General features: G+C 53.4%; 1 protein-coding gene across 2 annotated transcripts in view; it reads left to right on the top strand.

Moving 5' to 3' along the window:
- Window positions 1-13,988, top strand: part of REEP1 (receptor accessory protein 1) — an 89,566-nt gene extending 75,578 nt beyond the window's left edge. The window contains exons 6-9 of one of the 2 annotated variants that reach the window (XM_070429644.1): window positions 1,615-1,789; window positions 5,971-6,006; window positions 11,498-11,649; window positions 13,530-13,988. In XM_070429644.1, the coding sequence (XP_070285745.1) occupies window positions 1,615-1,789; window positions 5,971-6,006; window positions 11,498-11,649; window positions 13,530-13,601 (435 nt within the window). In that variant the 3' untranslated portion in view covers window positions 13,602-13,988. The remainder of the gene's footprint in view (window positions 1-1,614; window positions 1,790-5,970; window positions 6,007-11,497; window positions 11,650-13,529) is intronic. The other variant, XM_070429645.1, reaches the window with a different exon arrangement.
- The last annotated feature ends 5,688 nt before the right edge of the window (window positions 13,989-19,676 follow it).

The following is a 19,676-nucleotide window of genomic DNA, read 5'->3' as shown; positions in this document are numbered from 1 at the left end:
CCCACGTCCCTGGTTCCAGAGCAGGTCTGAGTGACTGGGGTGATTGCTACCTTTTTCGCATAACGTCCTCCCAAACCCCTTCGCCTGGATTCATCGTTCTGATCGTATATATTTGATTATTTAAACAGGTTTCTTTCCGTTGTTCGTTTCTTGGAGGCATTGTCTTCATACCTTTGGGAGGCGGAGGACTTACCTTTTCATTTTAATGCATCTGTTTTATTCCGACATTCCTTCTAAACCTGTCCACACGCCCATGTTCCCTCCCCTCTCAGGAGCTCAGGCGCACTTGCTCCTTTGTCAGCGGCTCACTCTGAGGTCAGACGGTGAACTGCTGTGCTCTGGTGGCCCGTTTTCATTTCTGTTTTCTTATTAAGTAAAATGAAAGAATTCCCCAAACCCTCCTGCCGCCTCTGAAAGCCTCTGACAAAGCTTGTTTGTTTCATCAGCGCCCCCCTCCCACCACTCCCCACGCAGCCCCAGCACAGGGCACTCCTGTTAGCCGGCTCATTGACTGTGCTGATGTGTCCTTTCTGTTGTTTGTAGTGCTTTATTGTCCCCAAGCCCTTCAGCCCTCCAGAGCCACTCTTCCCTCATATGCAAATGCATGTCCCGTTCCCATCCCCCACCGTCCCAGGTACCTGTGGGAAGGCTGACGCCCCAGTATTTCTGAAGCCCAGAGTTCATTCCTTTGCTTGGTGGTTACTTGTCTGTCACCTTTCATTCAAATCTCAACCCAATTCTCAACAACCCAGTCTCCTACCAGCCTCCCCCCCACCCCTCCCCCCAGCTCTCCTTCTCCCCCAAACAGGGTCCCTCTGCAGCCCCGAGGCCCTAAAGCACCGCCCTGTCCCTGAGCCTCTCGCTGACCCCTTTCAGGGACCCCATTCTCCCTGCAGGCAGCCAGGACCTTCCCTTCAGAACTGTAGTGGGTCGATCTTGCTTCCTGAACACAAGAACAGTTTCCCCGTGAGCTGAACTCCACGGCTCCCTCCCAATATGCAGTGGTTACAGCCGGCAGGGTTTCTCCACGTCCTATTTCCTTCCTGCTCCATCCCCTTCGGGTATTTCATGAAGCTCTGATGCCGCCAGGGGAGTGAATGTGCTCTAAACAGTGCTGTGAGCAGACAGAAGAAATGCTGTTGTCGCACAATTAGAAGAACTGTCTATATTTCCTTCCCGGTGAAAAGGGTACGGGTGGAACACCCATATTACTAGGTTCTGATTTTCTGACCAAATACTGGAGTACTGAGGGCTGAAGAAGAGGTTTCAGTCTATAAACCCGAGGAGCAGCGGTCAGGCCCTGGGAGCAGAGCTGCAGGCGATGGCACATCCTCAGCCCGGGTCTGGGTTGTCCGTCTGCGGCTCCTAGAAGCGGCCGAAAGGGAAGAAGGAGCCAGAGCCGGAGCCAGAGGAGCACTTGCTGAGCCCGCAGTGGCCCTGGGATAGTCCCGACCTTGACCCTCAGTGTTTCCAGCAAGTCCCTCCGGGTCTCTGTTCCCACCTCGCTGACCGCTGACCGGCAGAGCTTCCTGTTGGCTTTGTCGTGCCTGCCCCACCACTGCCCCTGGCCCGTGGTCCGGCCTCTGACGTGTGTCCTTCCTGTGTTGTGCCCAGGGACAGGGTGCCTTATCGGAGAGACTCCGGAGCTTCAGCATGCAGGACCTCACCACCATTCGGGGAGACGGTGCCCCTGCGCCCTCAGGCCCCCCTCCCGCGGGGTCTGGGCGGCCCGGCAAACACGGCCAGCCCAAGATGTCCAGGAGTGCTTCTGAGAGCGCTGGCAGCTCAGGTATGTCACTCCCCTTCTCCCCACCCACCTCCCCAGCCTCACTTCCACGGAGGGGCCCAGTCCACTGTGTGCCTGTCACCGGGCCCTGGCCCAGGGGCTTGCCACCAACACAGGGTTCACCAGACCATGCCGGGCTGGCCACGGGCAGAGCACCCCTGCAGCCAGGACAGGGAGCTGGCCTGTGGACTGACTGGGGCAGGTGTGGGTCACCCGCACCACATGCGATTGCCTGGGGGCTGGGGTGGTTGGGTCGCAGTGCCTGGACCAAACCTGAAGGCGGCAGGCACAGCTGGCCGGGCCCACGCAGCCCTCTCTGCCCTCCTCCTCTCTGACCTCCCTCCCAGGAGGGCTTCCTGTCTGGAGCACCTGAGGGCCCCTCCCACCTACCCAGGACTGAGGGCTCCGTGGTTCCTTTCACCTGCACGATTACTTCCGGTCCCCTCTGCTCTGAGGTCTCAGTCCTGGGGAGGCTCGGGCTTTGCGGAAACCGCACCTCTGCCTCTGCCTCTGCCTCTGCCTCTGGTTGTTAGACTCGGGGCACGAGGTGGCCTGTATTAGGACTGACCTGGGGACCTGGCAGCTGGGCCCACCTGCAGAGATTCTGAGGTCGGGGTGAGACCGAGAGGCGGTGCAGGGTGAGACCCAGAGGCGATGCAGTGTGCCGGGACATCTGGCCCAAGCCTGGGTTTCAGGCTTGTGAAGGCGGGGCATGGGTCAGGGTAGGGAGCTGGGCCAGGACTCAGGATTTCCAAGACTGTTCCTTGGGGGAGATGCAGGGACCTTGGCCCCCAGGAGCTGAGCACGGCCACTGCCAGCAGAGGGTGTTGGTGAAGGGGCAGGAGACAGGTCTGGGTGGCCGCCTCTGCCCTTGCCCTTGTGGGAAATGGAGCTTCGGGTGGGAATTGGGCCAATTGTTTGGAACCTGTGGCTATGATGTGGGCCTGGTGGCTGCCTTGCTCTTACATGTAGCAACAGGGACATCCAGGCCACCTGGACCCTGACTGTGAGGTGCAGCCTGCAGGTGGCACCTTGGCCCGAGCCCCAGGGAGCCCGCCTCCCTTTGGGAGGTCTCAGGCGTGGCTAGGAAAGGAACCCTGTGGCCTCCCAGCGAATGCCAGCCAGGCGCCCTCCAGGGAAGGCCAGCCAGCCCAGAGCCAGCCTGTGTCCACCAGGCTCCTCACCTCTCAGCATACCCTTCACCGGCCCCAGGGTGGAAGACTGTGGCTTTCCTGTTGGAGAGGAGTGTTTATTTTAACCCTGGCAGGGCTGGGAGGCGAGACGTGGCCATGGCAGGGCCGGCCCCCTGAGGGAGAGGTTACCTCCTGGGGAACCCGCCCCAGGAGAACTTAGAATGGAATCCCAGAGGCCAGGCCGAGAGGGACTCAGGGGCCATTTAGTCCAGTGATGGCGAACCTATGACACGCGTGTCAGAGGTGACACGTGAACTCATTTTTTTGGTTGATTTTTCTTTGTTAAATGGCATTTAAATATATAAAATAAATATCAAAAATATAAGTCTTTGTTTTACTATGGTTGTAAATATCAGAAAATTTCTATATGTGACACGGCACCAGAGTTAAGTTAGGGTTTTTCAAAATGCTGACACGCCGAGCTCAAAAGGTTCGCCATCACTGATTTTAGTCTAACCCTCTGATTTTACCAACAAAAGGACAAAGGCCCAAGGAAGGGAATTGCCACCTGGGTCACCCGAGGGTGGCCTTCTCCTTGGCCTCCTGGCTCCTGGGCCAGTGCCCTCTATTTGCTCACTGACCACCCAGGTTTCCTGAACATCTACAGCTTCTGACCCACTGGGCACCCTCTCAGGGACAGGGAGGGAGTGGGATCAGGTATCGCCTCCACCTTGAGCAGCTCATTGGCTACGGAGCCTCAAAGGCAAGCTGTCATTCGAAAGAAAAAAGGGCCCCAACTCTGTGAAGCTCAGAGGGCAGAGCAAGCACCGATGGCGTAGAGTTCCCAGTGGGGATCACCTATTGGCTGTGTGGCCTGGACAAGGGTTTACTCTCCCTGCACCTGAGATTCCTTACCTGTGCACAAGGAATGACAGCTCCCATCTGCGGGGTTATGAGGATTCTCGGGAAATAACCATGTAAAAGCGCTTCGGACCAGGCCTGGCACTCTCTGTAGTCGCTGCTGTTATTGTCCTTGTTATTTCATTCACCTGCGAAAGCACTTTATAACATGAAAGTGTCCAGGAGAGAACGAGCTGCCTGTGAGGCAGTGAGAGCCCTGGCACTGGAAGGGCCCAAAGCAAAGTTGAATGATGTTTGTGTTGGTGTTGGCCCTGCCCTCCACTGCAGTGACCTGCTCTGACACCCCCGGGAGGCAGTGGGGAGGGCCCTGGCTGCAGGCCAAGCAGGTGGCGCTCCGTGGAGAACCGGGACTCCCTGTGCTGCCGCGCGGCCCAGCTCTCCGCACTGCCTGCCCTGGGCCTGGGCACCTGTGTCTCAGGGGCAGAGAGTGGAGGTGCTGGGCCAGCAGGGAGGACAAAGGCCATGTAGCCTTCTTCCCAGCTGTTCTGGGAGCTAAAACAAAAGTTATCTCAGAAAGAAAGACAAGGTGAAAGATGGCCCAAGGCCTGAGCCCGGGGCAAAGGCGCCCCAATCTGGGGCCATCAGAACCCCTGAGTTGAGGGGTGGGGTGCCTAGGAGGAAGTCTGGCCAAGAAGGCCCAGCCCCACAGGCTGGCGTGCCTTCCCAGCCCCCCCGTGGGCCTTGGACACGGGCGTGGTCCGGTAGGAGAAAGGCCTGAGTCTGGGCTGCCATCCTGGCCGGGCGACACTGACCTGTGCAGACAGCACACGCAGCACAGCGAGGAGATGTCACCAAGGGTCGCCACACGTGTTCCCCTGGGCCTTTCTCGGAGTGATAGCCCAGGAGGTCGCTGCCAGATTTGACCTCCGCACAGAAGATGAGCCCAATCTTAAGTTTTCTCCGCCAGCGAAAGGTCACAATCCCTGTTCAGCCTATGTCTTAGGGCTGTAGGGAGAGCAAACAAGTAATTTGCAAACCCTGGACGGTAGCAGGAGTTAAGGCAACCTGGGAGAAGACAGATGTATGCAGCCAACAGTTCCAGTGCTTACTGTTTGATCCTGAAAACATGATGCCTAGTGAAAAAAGTATAAAACAGAATAAGATCTTATTTAACAAGCCATCCTGTATAATAAAAGGCTAATGTGCAAATTGACGTAATGGTAGAACAGCAGGTCGCTATGGAGCGAAATGACCACCGGGGGGCAGACACTTAATGCAGGAACTGTCCCCTGGTGGTCAGTGCGCTCCCACAGGGGGAGTGCTGCTCAGCCAGAAGCCGGGCTCATGGCTGGCGAGTGCAGCGGTGGTAGTGGGAGTCTCTCCTGCCTCCGTGGCAGCGCTAAGGATGTCTGACTGACGGCTTAGGCACGCTCAGAGGGCTCCCGGAGTGCGAGAGGGCACAGGCCGGGCTGAGGAACCCTCTGAGTTCACGAATTTTGTGCACCGGTCCTCTAGTGTAAAATAAAAACATATGCTCAGTGTGCAAAAGAACAATATGGAGTTTGCAGGAACACATTGCCCTCCTTAGAGAATGAACTGGGAGGTGTTTTGTCAGACACCATCTGCTGAAAGACGCTGGAGCCTGTGAAGGGTACAGAGGGAGCTGAAAGGATGATCGTTGCTTTCCGTGAATGTGGAGACACTCAGCATGTATTGAGCACCTGCTATATATCAGGGCCTGGGTGTACACCAAAACCAGTGGAGCGTGCAAAGCAGCAAATTAGGCCTTTGACCAAATGGGCAGACACAAGCACTTGGGGGGTCAGAGGTCGGGCTGAGGTTTCATAGAGGTCACTCTGCCCTGGAAGGTGTAGAAAGGAGGGGCTTCTGGGTGGAGTTACTTCCCAGAGGGAATTTTGGCCCCAGCCCCTGCCTTCCCTACGGCTGCCGGATACAAGAACTAACCTCTGTGGGCTGAGCAAGGGCATTTTCCAGCTGCTGGGTTCATAACCCGAGAGGAAGCTGCATCTGGAATGATCCCCTCCCCTGCCGTGGTGTCTCTACAGAGACCCACATCCCTGGGACCCCGATATTGAATGCACTGGCATCCCACACTTCCCCGGGGCCTCCCTGTGTGCCTGGGCGGTTCCTGTCGGAGGGGTTATCACTGATGGTGCCCCATCCCCACAGTGTGCACCTGCTGCTCCACCTGCAGGACCAGGAAAGGTGAGTAAGCAGCCCGTCTGCGTGCGCTGCCCTCGCCGAGGGAGGAGGCTCTAACCTCACGCTGGCACCTGACCCGGCTCCCTTTCAGCTGCATGGTCTGGGGGGAGGGGTTAGGAGGCTAACCCCTTAAAACAGCAAACCTGCGTTAGCTTACGTTGTCTGCGGCTTCACTAGGCAGATGTGGGCTGCCGTCACCTGAAGGCCAGATGGGCTGTCTCATTGGAGGCCTCAGTCCTTACCACACGGGCCTGTCTAGGCAGCTTGAGTGTCCTTACAGCATGGCAGCTGCCTTCTCCAGAGTGACTGGGGGGCGGGAGGAGGGGAGAGAGAGAGAGAGAGAGAGAATATGAATGAGTGAATGCAGGAAGTCGTGGCACCTGTTAGGACCCAGTCTTGGAAGTTGCACGTCACCATTCTGCCTTGTTCTGTTGGTTGGAAGTGAGCCCGTAGGTTCAGCCCACACTCAAGGGGAGGGAGTTAATCTTCACATCCTGAAGGGAGGCCTGTCCAAGACTGTGTGGGGCTGTTTTCAAACCAGCACAGGGTCGTGCTTCCCTGAGCTCCGGGAGGAGGACTCGGGAACTCACCAACCCTCCCTGTGACGAAGCCCTGCAGGCCCGGGTTTGGTCCTGCTGCCACCGAGGGAGCCCTGGTCCCGCTTTGCCACTTACTAGCTGTGCCACCGCGTGTGAGTCACCTAACCACGCTGGGCCTTGTTCCCTCAGCTTCAAATGGAGATGAAGATCCCGCCCCCCTCCCCCCCCTCATGTGCTGCTGCGAGAGTGGTGTGAAGGGGGTTTGGAGGGGTGATGGTGATGGTGGTGGGGATGATGATGATGGTGGGGATGATGATGGCTAGGAAACCTGGGGGGCGGGGACGGAAGGAGCCTGGGTCCCCTGGGCCTGCTGCTGTCCTCTGTGTGGCCACTGGGTGGGGCCATGGCCACTTTGCAGTTGGCCACGTTGCTGCCCTGCCCTGCTCCCGCTGTTTCCCTGACCCCAACGGGACAGCTCAGGGCCTAGCAGTGGTGCCTGGCCCCCTGGCTCCCTTCACCCCACTGGCCTGCAGGTGCCTGCGGTGTGAGGGGCACAGTGCCCGTTACCGCCTGTGCGCCAGCTGCAAGCTGCTGAGGCTGGCACGTCCTCCCACGTCGGTGGCGAGTAGGAGGATGTGAAGCTGCGCTATAAGAAGAGCCCTTTGTGCTATATTTCTTCATTTTGAGGTTTCTTAATGCCAAGAATTTTCAAGGCTGTAGGAGACTTGGGGGTTGGGGAGGCCATAAGCCCAGTGTGAACTGACAGAGGAGTGATGAGCAGGGCACAGGGAGACTACCCACCTGCCCTGGCAATGACTCTGACCGGCCACGTGTCCCCTGGGGCCTCCTGATCCACATAAGGGGGAGGGCTACGTGTATAATTATTAAGTCATACACCTGAAACCAGTAGTGTCGTCTGTCAGTGACATCTCAAAGGGAGGGCAGGAGGGTGAGAATGAATGAAGGAGGGAGGAGAGAGAGGGAGGGAGGGAGGAGGAAGGAGGGAGGGTGAGAATGAATGAAGGAGGGAGGGGGGCTGCATGCAGCTGCTGCCAGCACACGGCTGGCGGATCTCGGGCCTGACAACCACGCAGTCCCAGTGGCCACAGGCGGCTGTGTTTTTTCCTGTCAATTCGTCCTTTAAGCTTTTGAGTTTGTAAGTTCTGTGAACCATTCAGAAAGCCTCTGGTTCTGAGGTCCTGCCACCTGGGGACCAGGAGAGGAAAGCTGCCTTCTCCAGGACAGTTCTGTGCAGCTTGCAGGGAAGTGCCACAGGTCTCAGTCCCCTCCTCTAAAGGGTAGCATTGGGCCACAGCTCCGCCACCTCTGCAGTGAAGGTGTGGTGGAAAGTGCCAGCAGATCACCGGTGTTGGGGGAGCTCTGTTTTGCGCTGATTTCCTATTGTTTCCTTCATCTTTCTCTGTCTGTTTCGGTTCTCTTTCTCTGTCCCTACCTCCCTTCTTTCCTCTCTTCCTCCCGTGGTGTAATATAGAACTGAACTCTGTAGTGCTGCTGGGAATGAGTAGAGAGATGGATTTTGTTTTTAATCGAGTGTGTGAAACACCGTTTTCCAAGCAGAGTCACCCCTCTTTCCGTTCTCCGTGGGGTGGAGGGTGGGGAGGTGTTTTGCCGAGTGTGGTGGACAGGTCTGGCTCAGCGGAGCGGTCCCAGGGTGAGACGTGGGGGGAGTGTGTGCATGCGGGGGTGTGCGTGCATGCCGCACGGTGTGTGAGTTCTATCTCCAGGACCTGCCCTCACACAATGTTCTTTTCTCTCCCCTCGGTGGCTGTTGGACGTGGATGTAAGTGTTCCAGGCGGGCGTGTTCCTCACATGTTTGCCGTGTGGGGTGTTTGCTAACCCGGGGCTTGTCCGCTGCCTGCTGGGTCGGGGCGCCCAGGGCTTGGTGCTGGTGGGTCTGCTGGGCCTTTAAGGGCTGGGAGCCTGCCAGTGTCTCTCTCCTGCCCTCACGCTGTCCACAGAGAGAGGAGGAGCTGCTTCCCAGTCTGCGGTAGCCCCGCTGACGTCACTAATACGGATGTCAGCCCGTTGCCCTGCTGTGAGAATCCGAGGGACCCCTGCCTTTCCGGCGGCCCCCAGCCTCGGGCTCCAGGCCCGACTGCCAGCTCCCGAGATCTGGGGCGGGTTGAGGCCAGGACCTCCCACAGGAGACGCCTCCCTTAGCAGTGGTCTCCGGAGCATCACCCTGCCAGCCACTCGTCCTCATCTTCATCCTGGTGCCCCTCTTAGCAGGACCGTGTGCTGTGGGGTTTCTTTCTTTATAGCACTCCCGGCTCCAGAAAAAAGTCAAGTCTCCTTGCAGAAATATAGATAATAGGTCAAGCCGCAGTAAGGAAAGTGACGCTGGAGGAAAGGGAAAAGGCGGGTAAGATGGAGGCAGAGGTGAGGAGAAAGTTTAAAATGCGTGCCCTGACGTGGACTGTCAGCGGGCGTCCCTGTGGCCGCTGCAAAGGGAAACGCAGTCAGAGATTGTGTCACACACACAGCCCACCGGCGGCTCAGCGAGTCCAGGTGCTTATTCTCATGGTCGCGAGGAAGGCTGAGTCTTGCAAACAGCACTCTTGGCGGAAACTCTCAGTGAACAGTGCTCAGCAGGGCTCTGCTCTCAGTAGTAGGTTCTCTTGGTCGCTTCAGTCCAAGGCTGCTCTGCCCCCGAGCTGCCCACACTCGCTCCGTTAGCTCAGGCCTCTGCTGAGTTGAACACTTGCTTTGTGTTCCTGCCTGGATGTCTGGGTTCCCTTGACCTGTCACCCCGAGCGAGCTGAGGATCACTTCTTTCCTGCCCCTTAGTCTGTGCTTGAGTCAAAGCCATGTGGTTTCATGCTGAGCTAGTGGTGGTGGCAGGAGTTACTGTTGTTACGATTTTGGCAACGTGTGAGTTCATTCTCAGCCTCAGCGACTCCAGCCTGGGTGGCTGAGCCGAATTGCTGGTACCTGAGGGCCTTGTGGTGATGCTGGGCTGCCTTCTGGGCCCCAGAGTGGTCAGTACCGCAGAAGCCCTGCGCCGGGATTTAGAGGCACAAACTCAACCCAGCCCCGAGCCCGCTCCCGGGATGCAGGGCTCCTGGCAGGGGCGGAACTGGCCAGGCTGATCCGAGGACATCTGTCTTTTTCTCTGCCCTCAGGCCCGAGGGGTCTGTGCCTGGAAGCAATTTCCTGTGGGTGGGTATTGAGTTCTGAATTGGGACAAAAGCTGATGTCAGTACCGCACCTTGTTCAGGATGGGAGGGAGGATCTGCCATGCACCCAGGGTCAGGATGCTTTCTAGCGGGCTGAGGCAGTGAGACTGACATGAGAACCAGGGCGCGCAGCACCAGCCCCGTGGTACGGACTCCAAGCGCTGTCAGGGTGAGGGAGAGGAGAGGCCGGGAGGGCCTGAGTGTTCAGGGAGGGTTGGTTCCCTGGAGTTGTCAGTCTTCATGTTCAACACTCCGAAGGGTGCAGCTGACTTGGGCAGGGGACGGGACCAGAGAATAACTTAAACCCAGAGAAAACAGGCTGGGGGACACACAGAGCAAAGAAATAAAAAAGGAATCTTAATGATCTCAGGCTTGGCCCTGACGAAAATGCTGCTGAGTAGGCGGTTAAGACAACTGTGTTCTCGTGCTGCCACCTGCTGGCTCTGTGGAGTACTGCAGCAGTAGTTGGGGAAGCTGCTCACATTTACTGTTCAGTTGTTAGTTTTCCTTAACCCACACCTGGTGCTTTGTAGTCTAGCGAGTCCCCTTTTGATGGAGAGACCACATTTGTGGCTGACTGTGTTTTTAGGAGCAGGAGTCGGGTGTAGTCGTTTTTGAGGAGGAGCAGGAGGAGGAGGAGGAATAGGAAGGCGCTGGTTTCTATCTGCTGGCCTCAGGGCAGTGGGCAGGATGATGGAGAGCCCCCTGTCTTTGCATTTTGGGATTGTAGGTAAAAGCAATAGACAAAGTACAGAAAGATGTGTCTGTGGATGTCACAGAGGCTGGGTATGGGCATCTGGACTAACATGCACTATCTGGCCAGGTGGCATGGAACATGCTCAGCCTTGAGCATTTAAAAAACGCTGTGCACTCCGTGACGTGGGCTAACGCGGGAGCTCTCTGTGGAGGCGTCGCGGCCGACTAAAGCAGGGCTCCTGCTGTCGTTTTTGAGGTGAAGGCTACTACTAGGTTCTCCTTTGCTTCTGTAGGACTTGGCCTTGGAAGTAAACATCTGCATAGCTTTGCTTAAGCTTCACCACGGGGCTTCCCGGCATTTCACATGCTGTTCCTTAAAGAACACTTGGAGCCCGGCCGGCGTGGCCCAGTGGCTGAGCGTCAACCTGTGAACCAGGAGGTCACAGTTTGATTCCCAGTCAGGGTACATGCCTGGATTGTAGGCTCAATCCCAGTGGGGAGTGTGCAGAGGCAGCCGATCAATGAGTCTCTCTCATCACTGATGTTTCCATCACTCTCTCCCTCTTTCCTCTCGGAAATCAGTTATATATATATATCTCACTTGGAGCTGGACATGCACTGTCAGCATTGTTGTAGAACGGAGAAGACTGTGCTACTCCCCTCTTGAAATTACTGCCTCTCCTTTTCAGAGGGGACACTGTCTCCACAGCATCCTTCTGGTGTCACAGGTCTAAGCTGCAGGGGTTGACACGTCCCAGTTAAGCAGCGTCTTTCTTCTCCCAGGGAAGCAGTGCCCGTCCCGTTGGTAGCTCATCCTTCGATTCTGAACCTGTGCCTGTTCCTGTGCACAGTGTGTGGTCAGTCGCAGCTGCTCCCTCACCCTCCGGCCCCCGTGGGACCCCCAGAGGACGTTGGAGCTGCTTCAGCGGGAGGATTGAGCTAACAGGCTGACTCTTCGTGCTGTGTGCTAACCTTGCCCTGGCTGCCCTCCCTGCTCCTTTCTACACTGACCCTCCTCGCTCACTTTGTCTCCTCTGTGTAGATTGTAAATGGACATTAAGTGGTTGAGGGAGATGTGGCTGAGGGTGGTGTGAAGGCATGGGAGCCCCACCAGGTCCAAAACCCGTTGGCCTTTTCCGACGAGGAGGAGGAAGACCTGCTGGATTTCATGTACAAGTATAAGACACTTCGAAAGACGGAGATCCCCCTGGAGGTACACGGCGTCTGGGCTGGGGGGAGCGTGTGTGTGTGCAAGGGCGTCGCCCGGGAGACCTGGGTGTCCTGGAAGCGTCTCTTGGGGCACCCAGCGTTGCCAAGCGCCTGGGGCGGGAGGATCTCTCTCCATTCGACAGGCGGCTGGCACTAGGCATAGCATCCAGTTATTTGCCAAGGGGCAGAAAAGACCCTAGCAATTTAATTGGAGATAGGATATAGTGTCCAAAGTTTTTTAAATTGGTTTATATTTTCAAAATAAACCTATGTAAGTGAAAAGCAATCCAAATGAGTGTTTTGGGGGAAGAAAAACGTAGATCATGTTATTTGACAAGGTTTTATAAGTATATTAGCTTGTTTATCACTGTATCTCCAAAATACAGCAGAGTGCCTGGTACAAAGTAGATATTCATAAAGTGTTATTAAAGGGACACAGCGCTTTAAAATAACCAAAAGCAGTACACTTGGTATTTGTGCTGTTGCCAGCTGTAGATGTGGATGGACTTTGGCAGGAGGGCCAAGCCTGGAGCCTCATGGGCCTTGCTCTGAGCCTTGGGCTCAGGCGCAGGCCTGGCAGAATTGGGGGTCCCCAGAGTCTTCCTCTCGGCCCCTCTCGTCGCCTCTCCTGTTCCCCATCTGCTGGTACTGCGGCCTGAGAGTCCATCTGAGGCAGCTGGGGGTCCCTGTCCATGAGGCCAGATGAGGAAATGCACTGGAAGGTTCCCCTACACAAACACCAGGGCGGGGCCCCATTCACACTAGGACTGCAGTCAGCAGCCCGCAGTGTGGGGCGCCCATCAGACTCCTCTCCAAGGCGGGCCTTGGGGCGATGCTGAAGTAGAGTTTTTAGTAAAAGGAGTTCTGGGTGTGGACACCGCTCGAGGGGTCCTTTAGGGCCTGGGCAGCCCCGAAATGGGAGAGGGCTCTGGGAGAGGACTTGTGGGGAGGGTGCCAAACGCTTTCTGGGGCCCGAGGGTTTTATTTTTTAAAGCTGCACAAGCTGCTTTGCCTCAGCAGCCTGAGGCAGGTCATGCACTGAACAGGTCACTGTGTTGCTCGCTGCTGTAAGGGTGTGGTGGTCCTGACCCCAGTGCCTGCTGGGCAGGAGCAGCACTGGGAACCTGACAGGACCTGCCCTCGGGAAGTGGGGTGGGGGACTGAGCGAGCACACCTGCCCAGGGTGCAGAGCCCCCCTGTCCTCTCATGTAGGAGCCACTGTGAGAACAAAGGAGGTGACGATCCTGGTGGTGTGATGGGCCTGGGGGAGGGCTCAGGAGTGACTTTTGGGCTGGGTGGTACAGAGGACCAGAAATAGCCAGAGGGAGAGGGAGAGGGAGAAGGGCTTCTGGTGGAAGCAGAGCTGCGAAGGACAGTGTGTGCAGGTAAAGGTGAGTGCAGAGCCGGTGTGAACCCCCTTGAGCGCTAGGCTGGGAGAAAACTCTTTACATTTAAAGACAGTGTTTCACTCTGTTGTGTGGTTTGCCATGAATTAAAGGGGGCTGGACATCTGGTGATGGGAATGTCAAACTGCACCGAGAAACATGGGGCGGTTCCAGAGGAAATAACAAAGGGGGCAGAGATGGGAGGCAGGCGTTTCTCTTTCTCTCTGCTGAGTCATTTCGCTCCCGAGGCAGGAACAAAAAAGATGCGAAAGATGCGTCATCCTTCGCTTGGGAGACCAGGGAGAGCACAGGGGGCGGTCTGGCCTTCCCGGGGGCGCAGCTCCCAGCGACGCCTGGAAAGGGGCTCCAGTCCTGCTCTGAGCCCCCAGCCCAGCCCTGGGCCAAAGGGACTGGATGTCTCACCACAGCCCAGCCAGGCGCTGTCCGCACAAGTCCACCCTCATGCACAGTGAGGTGCCTCTTTGTGTTTCCTCGCCAGGCACCGCCTAGACTCCTTCGATCCCGCTTCAGGAAGAAAAGTACCTCATCCTCAGCCACTGAAACCACATGAGTGAGACGAGCCAACAGCACCGGATACACAGAACGTTTCTCCTCTGCCTTAAAGAGCTATTCACTAACAACACGGTGTCTGCAAGCTGGTGTGCTGTGTGCAGCCTCACAGACATGGCCTTTTCTCCCCTCCCCTTTTAGGATATTGTTTTCTCCGTCTTTATTTTGCTGGGAAAGGCTAAAGGGCAGGTAGTGTTTGGGGGGTGGTGTGTGACCCTAAGTCTTCTGAGGTTAGTAATTTTCCACAATTGGGTTGTCATTACAGACAGCAGTGTTTGTAGAAATACAAGGGAATCCCCCTCCCTGCTGAGATGTACATTTGTAATTTATTTGTTGCATACTTCATTTTTAGTCCTGTAAATGCAAACAAAGCCATTTTTTAAAACTGTTTTTTTGTTCTTGGTACTAATACTTTGGACTACAATGTACATATTTATGGCTTTTGGATTCATATAATGGACTTGCCAGGGCTGCCAGAGGTTCTGATAATGTAAGAAAACTACAAACACAGAAGTTTAAAAAATGTTTCTGATTCCAGAGCACATCTTAGATTGTGCTTAGAAAGCGTCCAAATAAACTCCAGTTCAGCGTCCCTTTCCCTGCGGACGCCGGTCCATACGCAGACAGCTGTTTTGTCTGTATGTCGGGGAGAGAGGAGCAGGGAGGTCAGGGACACAGCCCGAGTAAGAGAAGTCACAGGAAGCTTGTCTTCCCCTTGGGGTCAGGGTGAGGAGCTTCGAATCCTTTGGGGGGAGGCGGGAATTACCATTTGCCTCGGGCAGGTGGCTCACCCGTGGGAAAATCCTTGGGGATGTGGACTGAGCCCATGTGAGGAATCATTTTGGATGTTTCAAAACTTCCTGATGAATGACTCTTTCACCTCCACGGTAACCTGGCTGTGACCAACCTCCCCAGGCAGAGGGGCTTACACTGAGCGCCTTCTTCTACAGTAGAAACCCCCACCTGCCAAACAATGCAACAGTAGAACCGTGCTTTCAGATGTGTGCTACAAAACACCGAGGCACCGTGTCACAACCCACACGCCGGGTTCTGGGGGATGTTAGAGGCCGAGACCTTCATGGATGCGACTTACTGCTCAGCTCCTTCCACCCTTGTTCCCCTTCTGGTTCGTGCAGTGTGAACGAGAGGGAAGTCGCAGGCTTATGGACATTTCATACAAGCCCAGATGGCTTAGTAGGAGAATAGTGCACTACCCAAGGGGGCTCCCTCCTTAGTGAGGAACTTTGTTAGAAAAGGCGGGTCTGGATTAAATAGTATTTTGGCCCGAGGTAGCTGCTCTCCCCTTGGAGCTGAACCTAAACGCAGGTGTGTATTTGTGCTTGGAGCTGGTGTTTTCTTTCCGTGTGATGCATGCAGTGGCTACAACCCTGTTATTTACAACTCTTGGATTGTGTTTGTTCGTAGATATGCCCTGAAGACTAGACAGTTAGTGTTACCTACCACATAGAACTTCCCGTCAACCAGCTGTCAGCGGCCCATTAGAGGCTGTTCTGCTCATTCCCCAGCCGTGGGATGGCATCAGCGGGCTTCCCTAATGACACACTGCGACATCCCAGCCCCCTCAGCGGCTTCTCCTTGAAGTCGACTGTTATCAGACACGCATATTTAAATCCCTTTTTCCCATAATTACTCTGAGGGTGACTTTGTAATTTACAAAAAGGATTTAGGAAAATAAACCTAAAAACAAATTTGTAATTCAGAGGACAAACGGAAGCTGTCTTTTCACTGTCTGTGCCTCACCCCCACTAAAACCTGCTTAGGGAAGACAGAAAGTCTGTTTCCTTTAAGCTCACTGAATAGTTGCAGACAGAGGGAAAATGTATGCTTTGGTATGTATCTGTCAGTTGGGAGGACCCAGGATCATCAGAAACAAGTATATAAAAAGCTTCACTTAAGCAGCTTCCCTCTCTTCCCCCAAATAATGCCTGTAGCAGCAGAGATTATAATTCTAATGGGAGCAAGCTAGATTTTCACTATTTTGCGATGGACAGTTTTAACAAGTACAGACGATCAAGTTTGCACTTGACTATGCCAAAAACAAGTTCCAAGCGCTCTCCTCACAGACATGCTGTATTACTTCTCCTTCAAGACTTAAAAATACAAAGCTATCCAAACTGCTGTCTTAATGTAAATGTAACTATTTTTCCTTCATGTGTTGATTAGGGAGTTGGTTTCTCTCTTAAAAACACTCATTGTACAACTGAGACGAGCTGTCATATTTCTGGCAAAATGTGTTTACTTATTCAGCAAGCTGTTCTGTTGGTGTGTGGACTGACATACAATGTGAACGCCTCCAAGTGTACATGTAGTGGTGTGGTGTTGTCTTGAGGATGTAACTACACGTTTTTAATTTGCTGGTAGACACAGGCTGTTTACAAAATGCCGGCTCAAAAGTCTGTAATTGTCATTTTCTGTAATAACTTTTGGTTAGTTGCCATTGAACACCTGATCTGCTTCTGAGGAGGTGGTGGGTGGTGTACCTGGAAACTGGAGAGTTTAGTCATCATCCCTGCTGGCTGTGTGTGAACAGCTTGCTCGTTCGCTGGACCTGAAATGTGTGTTCTCTGCAGAGGCTGTCTGTGTTTGTGGTAACAGTGCTTGTCCACGGTGACCACCGTTGAGCGCCTCCCTCATTCTTCCCCTCGCGCAGTATTTGAAACGGTAAAGGGTGAGCTTCGTTCTCAGACAGCTGCCGTGCCGGCCTGTGACTGTGCGTACTCCCCTAGTTAGTTCTGTAGACCCTAAGAACGCTCTGTAATAAAACAGCAAACTGGACTGTGCATCAAGGGGCGTAAAATCCCAGGATTCCCAAGGCTGACGTTCTGCTGTTTTGTTATAATGCTTGGTATATATCTTGAATAAAGTCTTAAAGGTTTTCTTTTAAAAAAAATACCTTTGTAATGTTGGGCTTATGAGGGAAGAGAAAATACTTGTAAAAAAATGTGAAAGAGCCGAGACCGGTTTGGCTCAGTGGATAGAGCATCGGCCTTCGGACTGAAAGGTCCCAGGTTCGATTCCGGTCAAGGGCCTGTACCTGGGTTGCGGAAACATCTCCAGTGGGAGATGTGCAAGAGGCAGCTGATCGATGTTTCTCTCTCATCGATGTTTCTAACTTTCTATCTCTCTCCCTTCCTCTCTGCAAAAAATCAATAAAATATATTTAAAAAAAAAAAATGTGAAAGAAAACAAACGTGGAAGGTAGCAAGGATTAGAAGCTGAATGCTCAGCCACTAACAGGCTTGTGCCTGGTGACCTGGCCCTGAACCCACCGCACAGAACTGCTGCAAGGAAAACATTAAACGACACCAGTGTTTTGAAAAACAGGTGATCACATGAATATAAATCTAGTTGTCTGTTTGCTTTACATTTTTAAAGGTTGCCATAGAAACTGGGTAGCTCTGAAACTAGGTACCAGTTCAACTGGAAGGCAGTTTAATTCTGCGAGCAGACTTTTGCCTGTCGTTTTCCTCTTGGAACCTGTGTCCTCATCTGCAGGGCAGAGGGTGGTGCATGTGGAGGTGCGCTGGGGCTACGCCCGCCCTGGCACCACTGCAGCCCCAGCCTTTAGAATACGGACTGGCCCACTACACTTCCCTGGGTGGTCGCAAAGACATGGAAACTCAGCGTTTGAGATGTCAAATGAAACACTCACCTTCTCTGCTTTCAGTCTTATACTGCACATGGCTGGCGCAGGCACCGTAAAGCGCAGCAGCAGGAAAGGCGGAGCGAGAAGACCGAAAGGGAGATGAAGAGATGGACAGGTGGAAACCACTTACTCATTTACTGAGCCAAGTCCAATGTCAACCAGGTTAAGTGACAGAAAATTTAAGAACTGATGGTGCAGTGTCATGAAGTATCTAGTATTTACAATGCTAGATTATAGTTCCTTATTGATTTAGGTACTAATTTTCATGTTGTTAGAAAACTCAGGAAAATACACAGGATCCCAAGGAGTTAAACCTGGGTTCTGAGTGACGTATTAGTTGTATTTTGGGTTACTTATTAACCTTCTGTAAGATTCAGTGTCCTCAAATCTAAACTAGGGATAAAGAATATCTCCTTGCAAGGTTGGTATGAGGATTAGCAGCTTTGTAGAAACATGCCCATCCCTATACCCCCCACAAAACAGAGATCATAGACATGAAAGTCCCCTTCCCCCTAAAGCGTTTATCACCGGCCCTTCCCTTCCTGACCCTCTGGATGCTGAGGCCTGCTGCATCCTTGTCTCTCCCGTCCCAGGCCCAGAGGAGAAACCAAAGTGCTCTAGGCCACAGTGACAGAGCCTTGTCCACATGTGCACTCAGAAGTCAAGGCGGCAGAGAGGCGGGGAAAGTGCCTCCCCGCAGCTCCTCCAGGCACAGCCTCCATCCCTCTTCCAGCGGCAGGAGCCAGGAGGTGGGGAGTGCCTGGAGGCCTTGTCCGTGGTGGATTTCTGCCGTCTCAGAAGTCTGAGGAATGAAAGCCCATCCAAGCAGAATGCCATTCCACGCGTCAGGCTCTTACCTCATCTCAGATCAAACGTCTGTCCTGTATGACTTAGTCCCATAAACAGACGCACTTGGCCGTCTAGGTTTAGAACTCGATTGTCACCCCTTTTCCTTTTAATGAACACACACTATTTCAAAGAATTCCTCTAATGATCCTAGCACGACATGACACAGAATTTCGATTTGTTTATCTTTCCCCTTAATAACAATAGGGGACCTTCGTCTTATCGTCAGCTATTAAAGGATTTGAAGTAGTAAATAATGGTTTGTCAACCAGGCAAAGTGCTATTGTTTGAAAAATTCTTTCCAGATGATTCTGGTGGGAGAGCTGAGAACCACTGCCCTAGATTTTACTCAGTCAACTGTGTTTTCCTAGATGCTTCTTCCCTGACCCTCTTCAAATGAGAAATGCTTATCTCTTGCATCATCTCTGAAATGACTGAGAAGACTTCTTCCCCTTAGTTTCTACAGTGTACCTTTGGAAAATTTTGGAAAAAGTTTATCCTCACAATTAAAAATATGAACTATCATGTGGATAAACTAACTTTTTAAAAATACAGTATCGCCCTGACTGGTTTGGCTCAGTGGATAGAGCGTCAGCCTGGGGACTGAAGGGTCCCAGGTTCGATTCCGGTCAAGGGCATGTACCTTGGTTGCGGGCACATCCCCAGTAGGGGGTGTGCAGGAGGCAGCTGATTGATGTTTCTCTCTCATCAATGTTTCTAACTCTCTATCCCTCTCCCTCCCTCTCTGTAAAAAAAAATCAATAAAATATATATTAAAAAAAAAAAATACAGTATCGCCCTGCCCGCAAGGCTCGAGGGTTGAGCATCAACCTATGAACCAGGAGGTAGAGGTTTGATTTCCGGTCAGGGCACATGCCCGGGTTGCGGGCTCAGTCCCTGGTGGGGGGCGTGCAGGAGGCGGCCGATCCATGATTCTCTCTCATCATGGATGTTTCTCTCACTTCCTCTCCCTTCCTCTCTGAAATCAATAAAAAAATTTTTTTTAATTAAAAAAAAAATACAGTATGTTTCAACTTGTGAGTATAAGTTTCTATCTTCATTTGTATAGCCACTTCTGTTTCATGAATGGGCATACTCATAGGCTATTTCTTTTGCTCTTCTCTCTACAAAAAAACTGTCCCAATAAACTAAGAACTGCTGTGAACACAGTGAACCTAGTAAATATACTAGCTATGTGCTGCCTCCCGTGCTCACCTCTAAGTGAAACTGTCCTCGTAATTACTTTTTGCTCCACATGAATTGCTAACACAGCCAAGTGAGTCAGGGTGGGCTCCTGACCTGAGAACAGCCAATCCCTGCACTGTTTGCCACGGGAGATGAGACCTGGTGTTAAAAGATAAGCTGGCCAGTTAAGAGCTCTTGGCAATTAGAGACAGGAGCTGAGGGTCATGATGTAGAAAAGCAGAAACTAAGAGTGAGCAAAAGCTGTGACAGACAAGTTGGTGAGTAGATAGAAAATGGAGCCTACAATCTATAAAGAACTGAAACACATATATGCAGACCCCAAGCCTAAGGACCCACATTCCCTGCTGCTCAGGTCCT

This window comes from Myotis yumanensis, unplaced genomic scaffold, assembly GCF_028538775.1.
Source record: "Myotis yumanensis isolate MYYU_CA2020_CCGP unplaced genomic scaffold, mMyoYum1.0.hap1 SCAF_11, whole genome shotgun sequence".
Taxonomy (NCBI): Eukaryota; Metazoa; Chordata; class Mammalia; order Chiroptera; family Vespertilionidae; genus Myotis; species Myotis yumanensis.
This window is presented reverse-complemented; position numbering and strand designations above follow the sequence as displayed.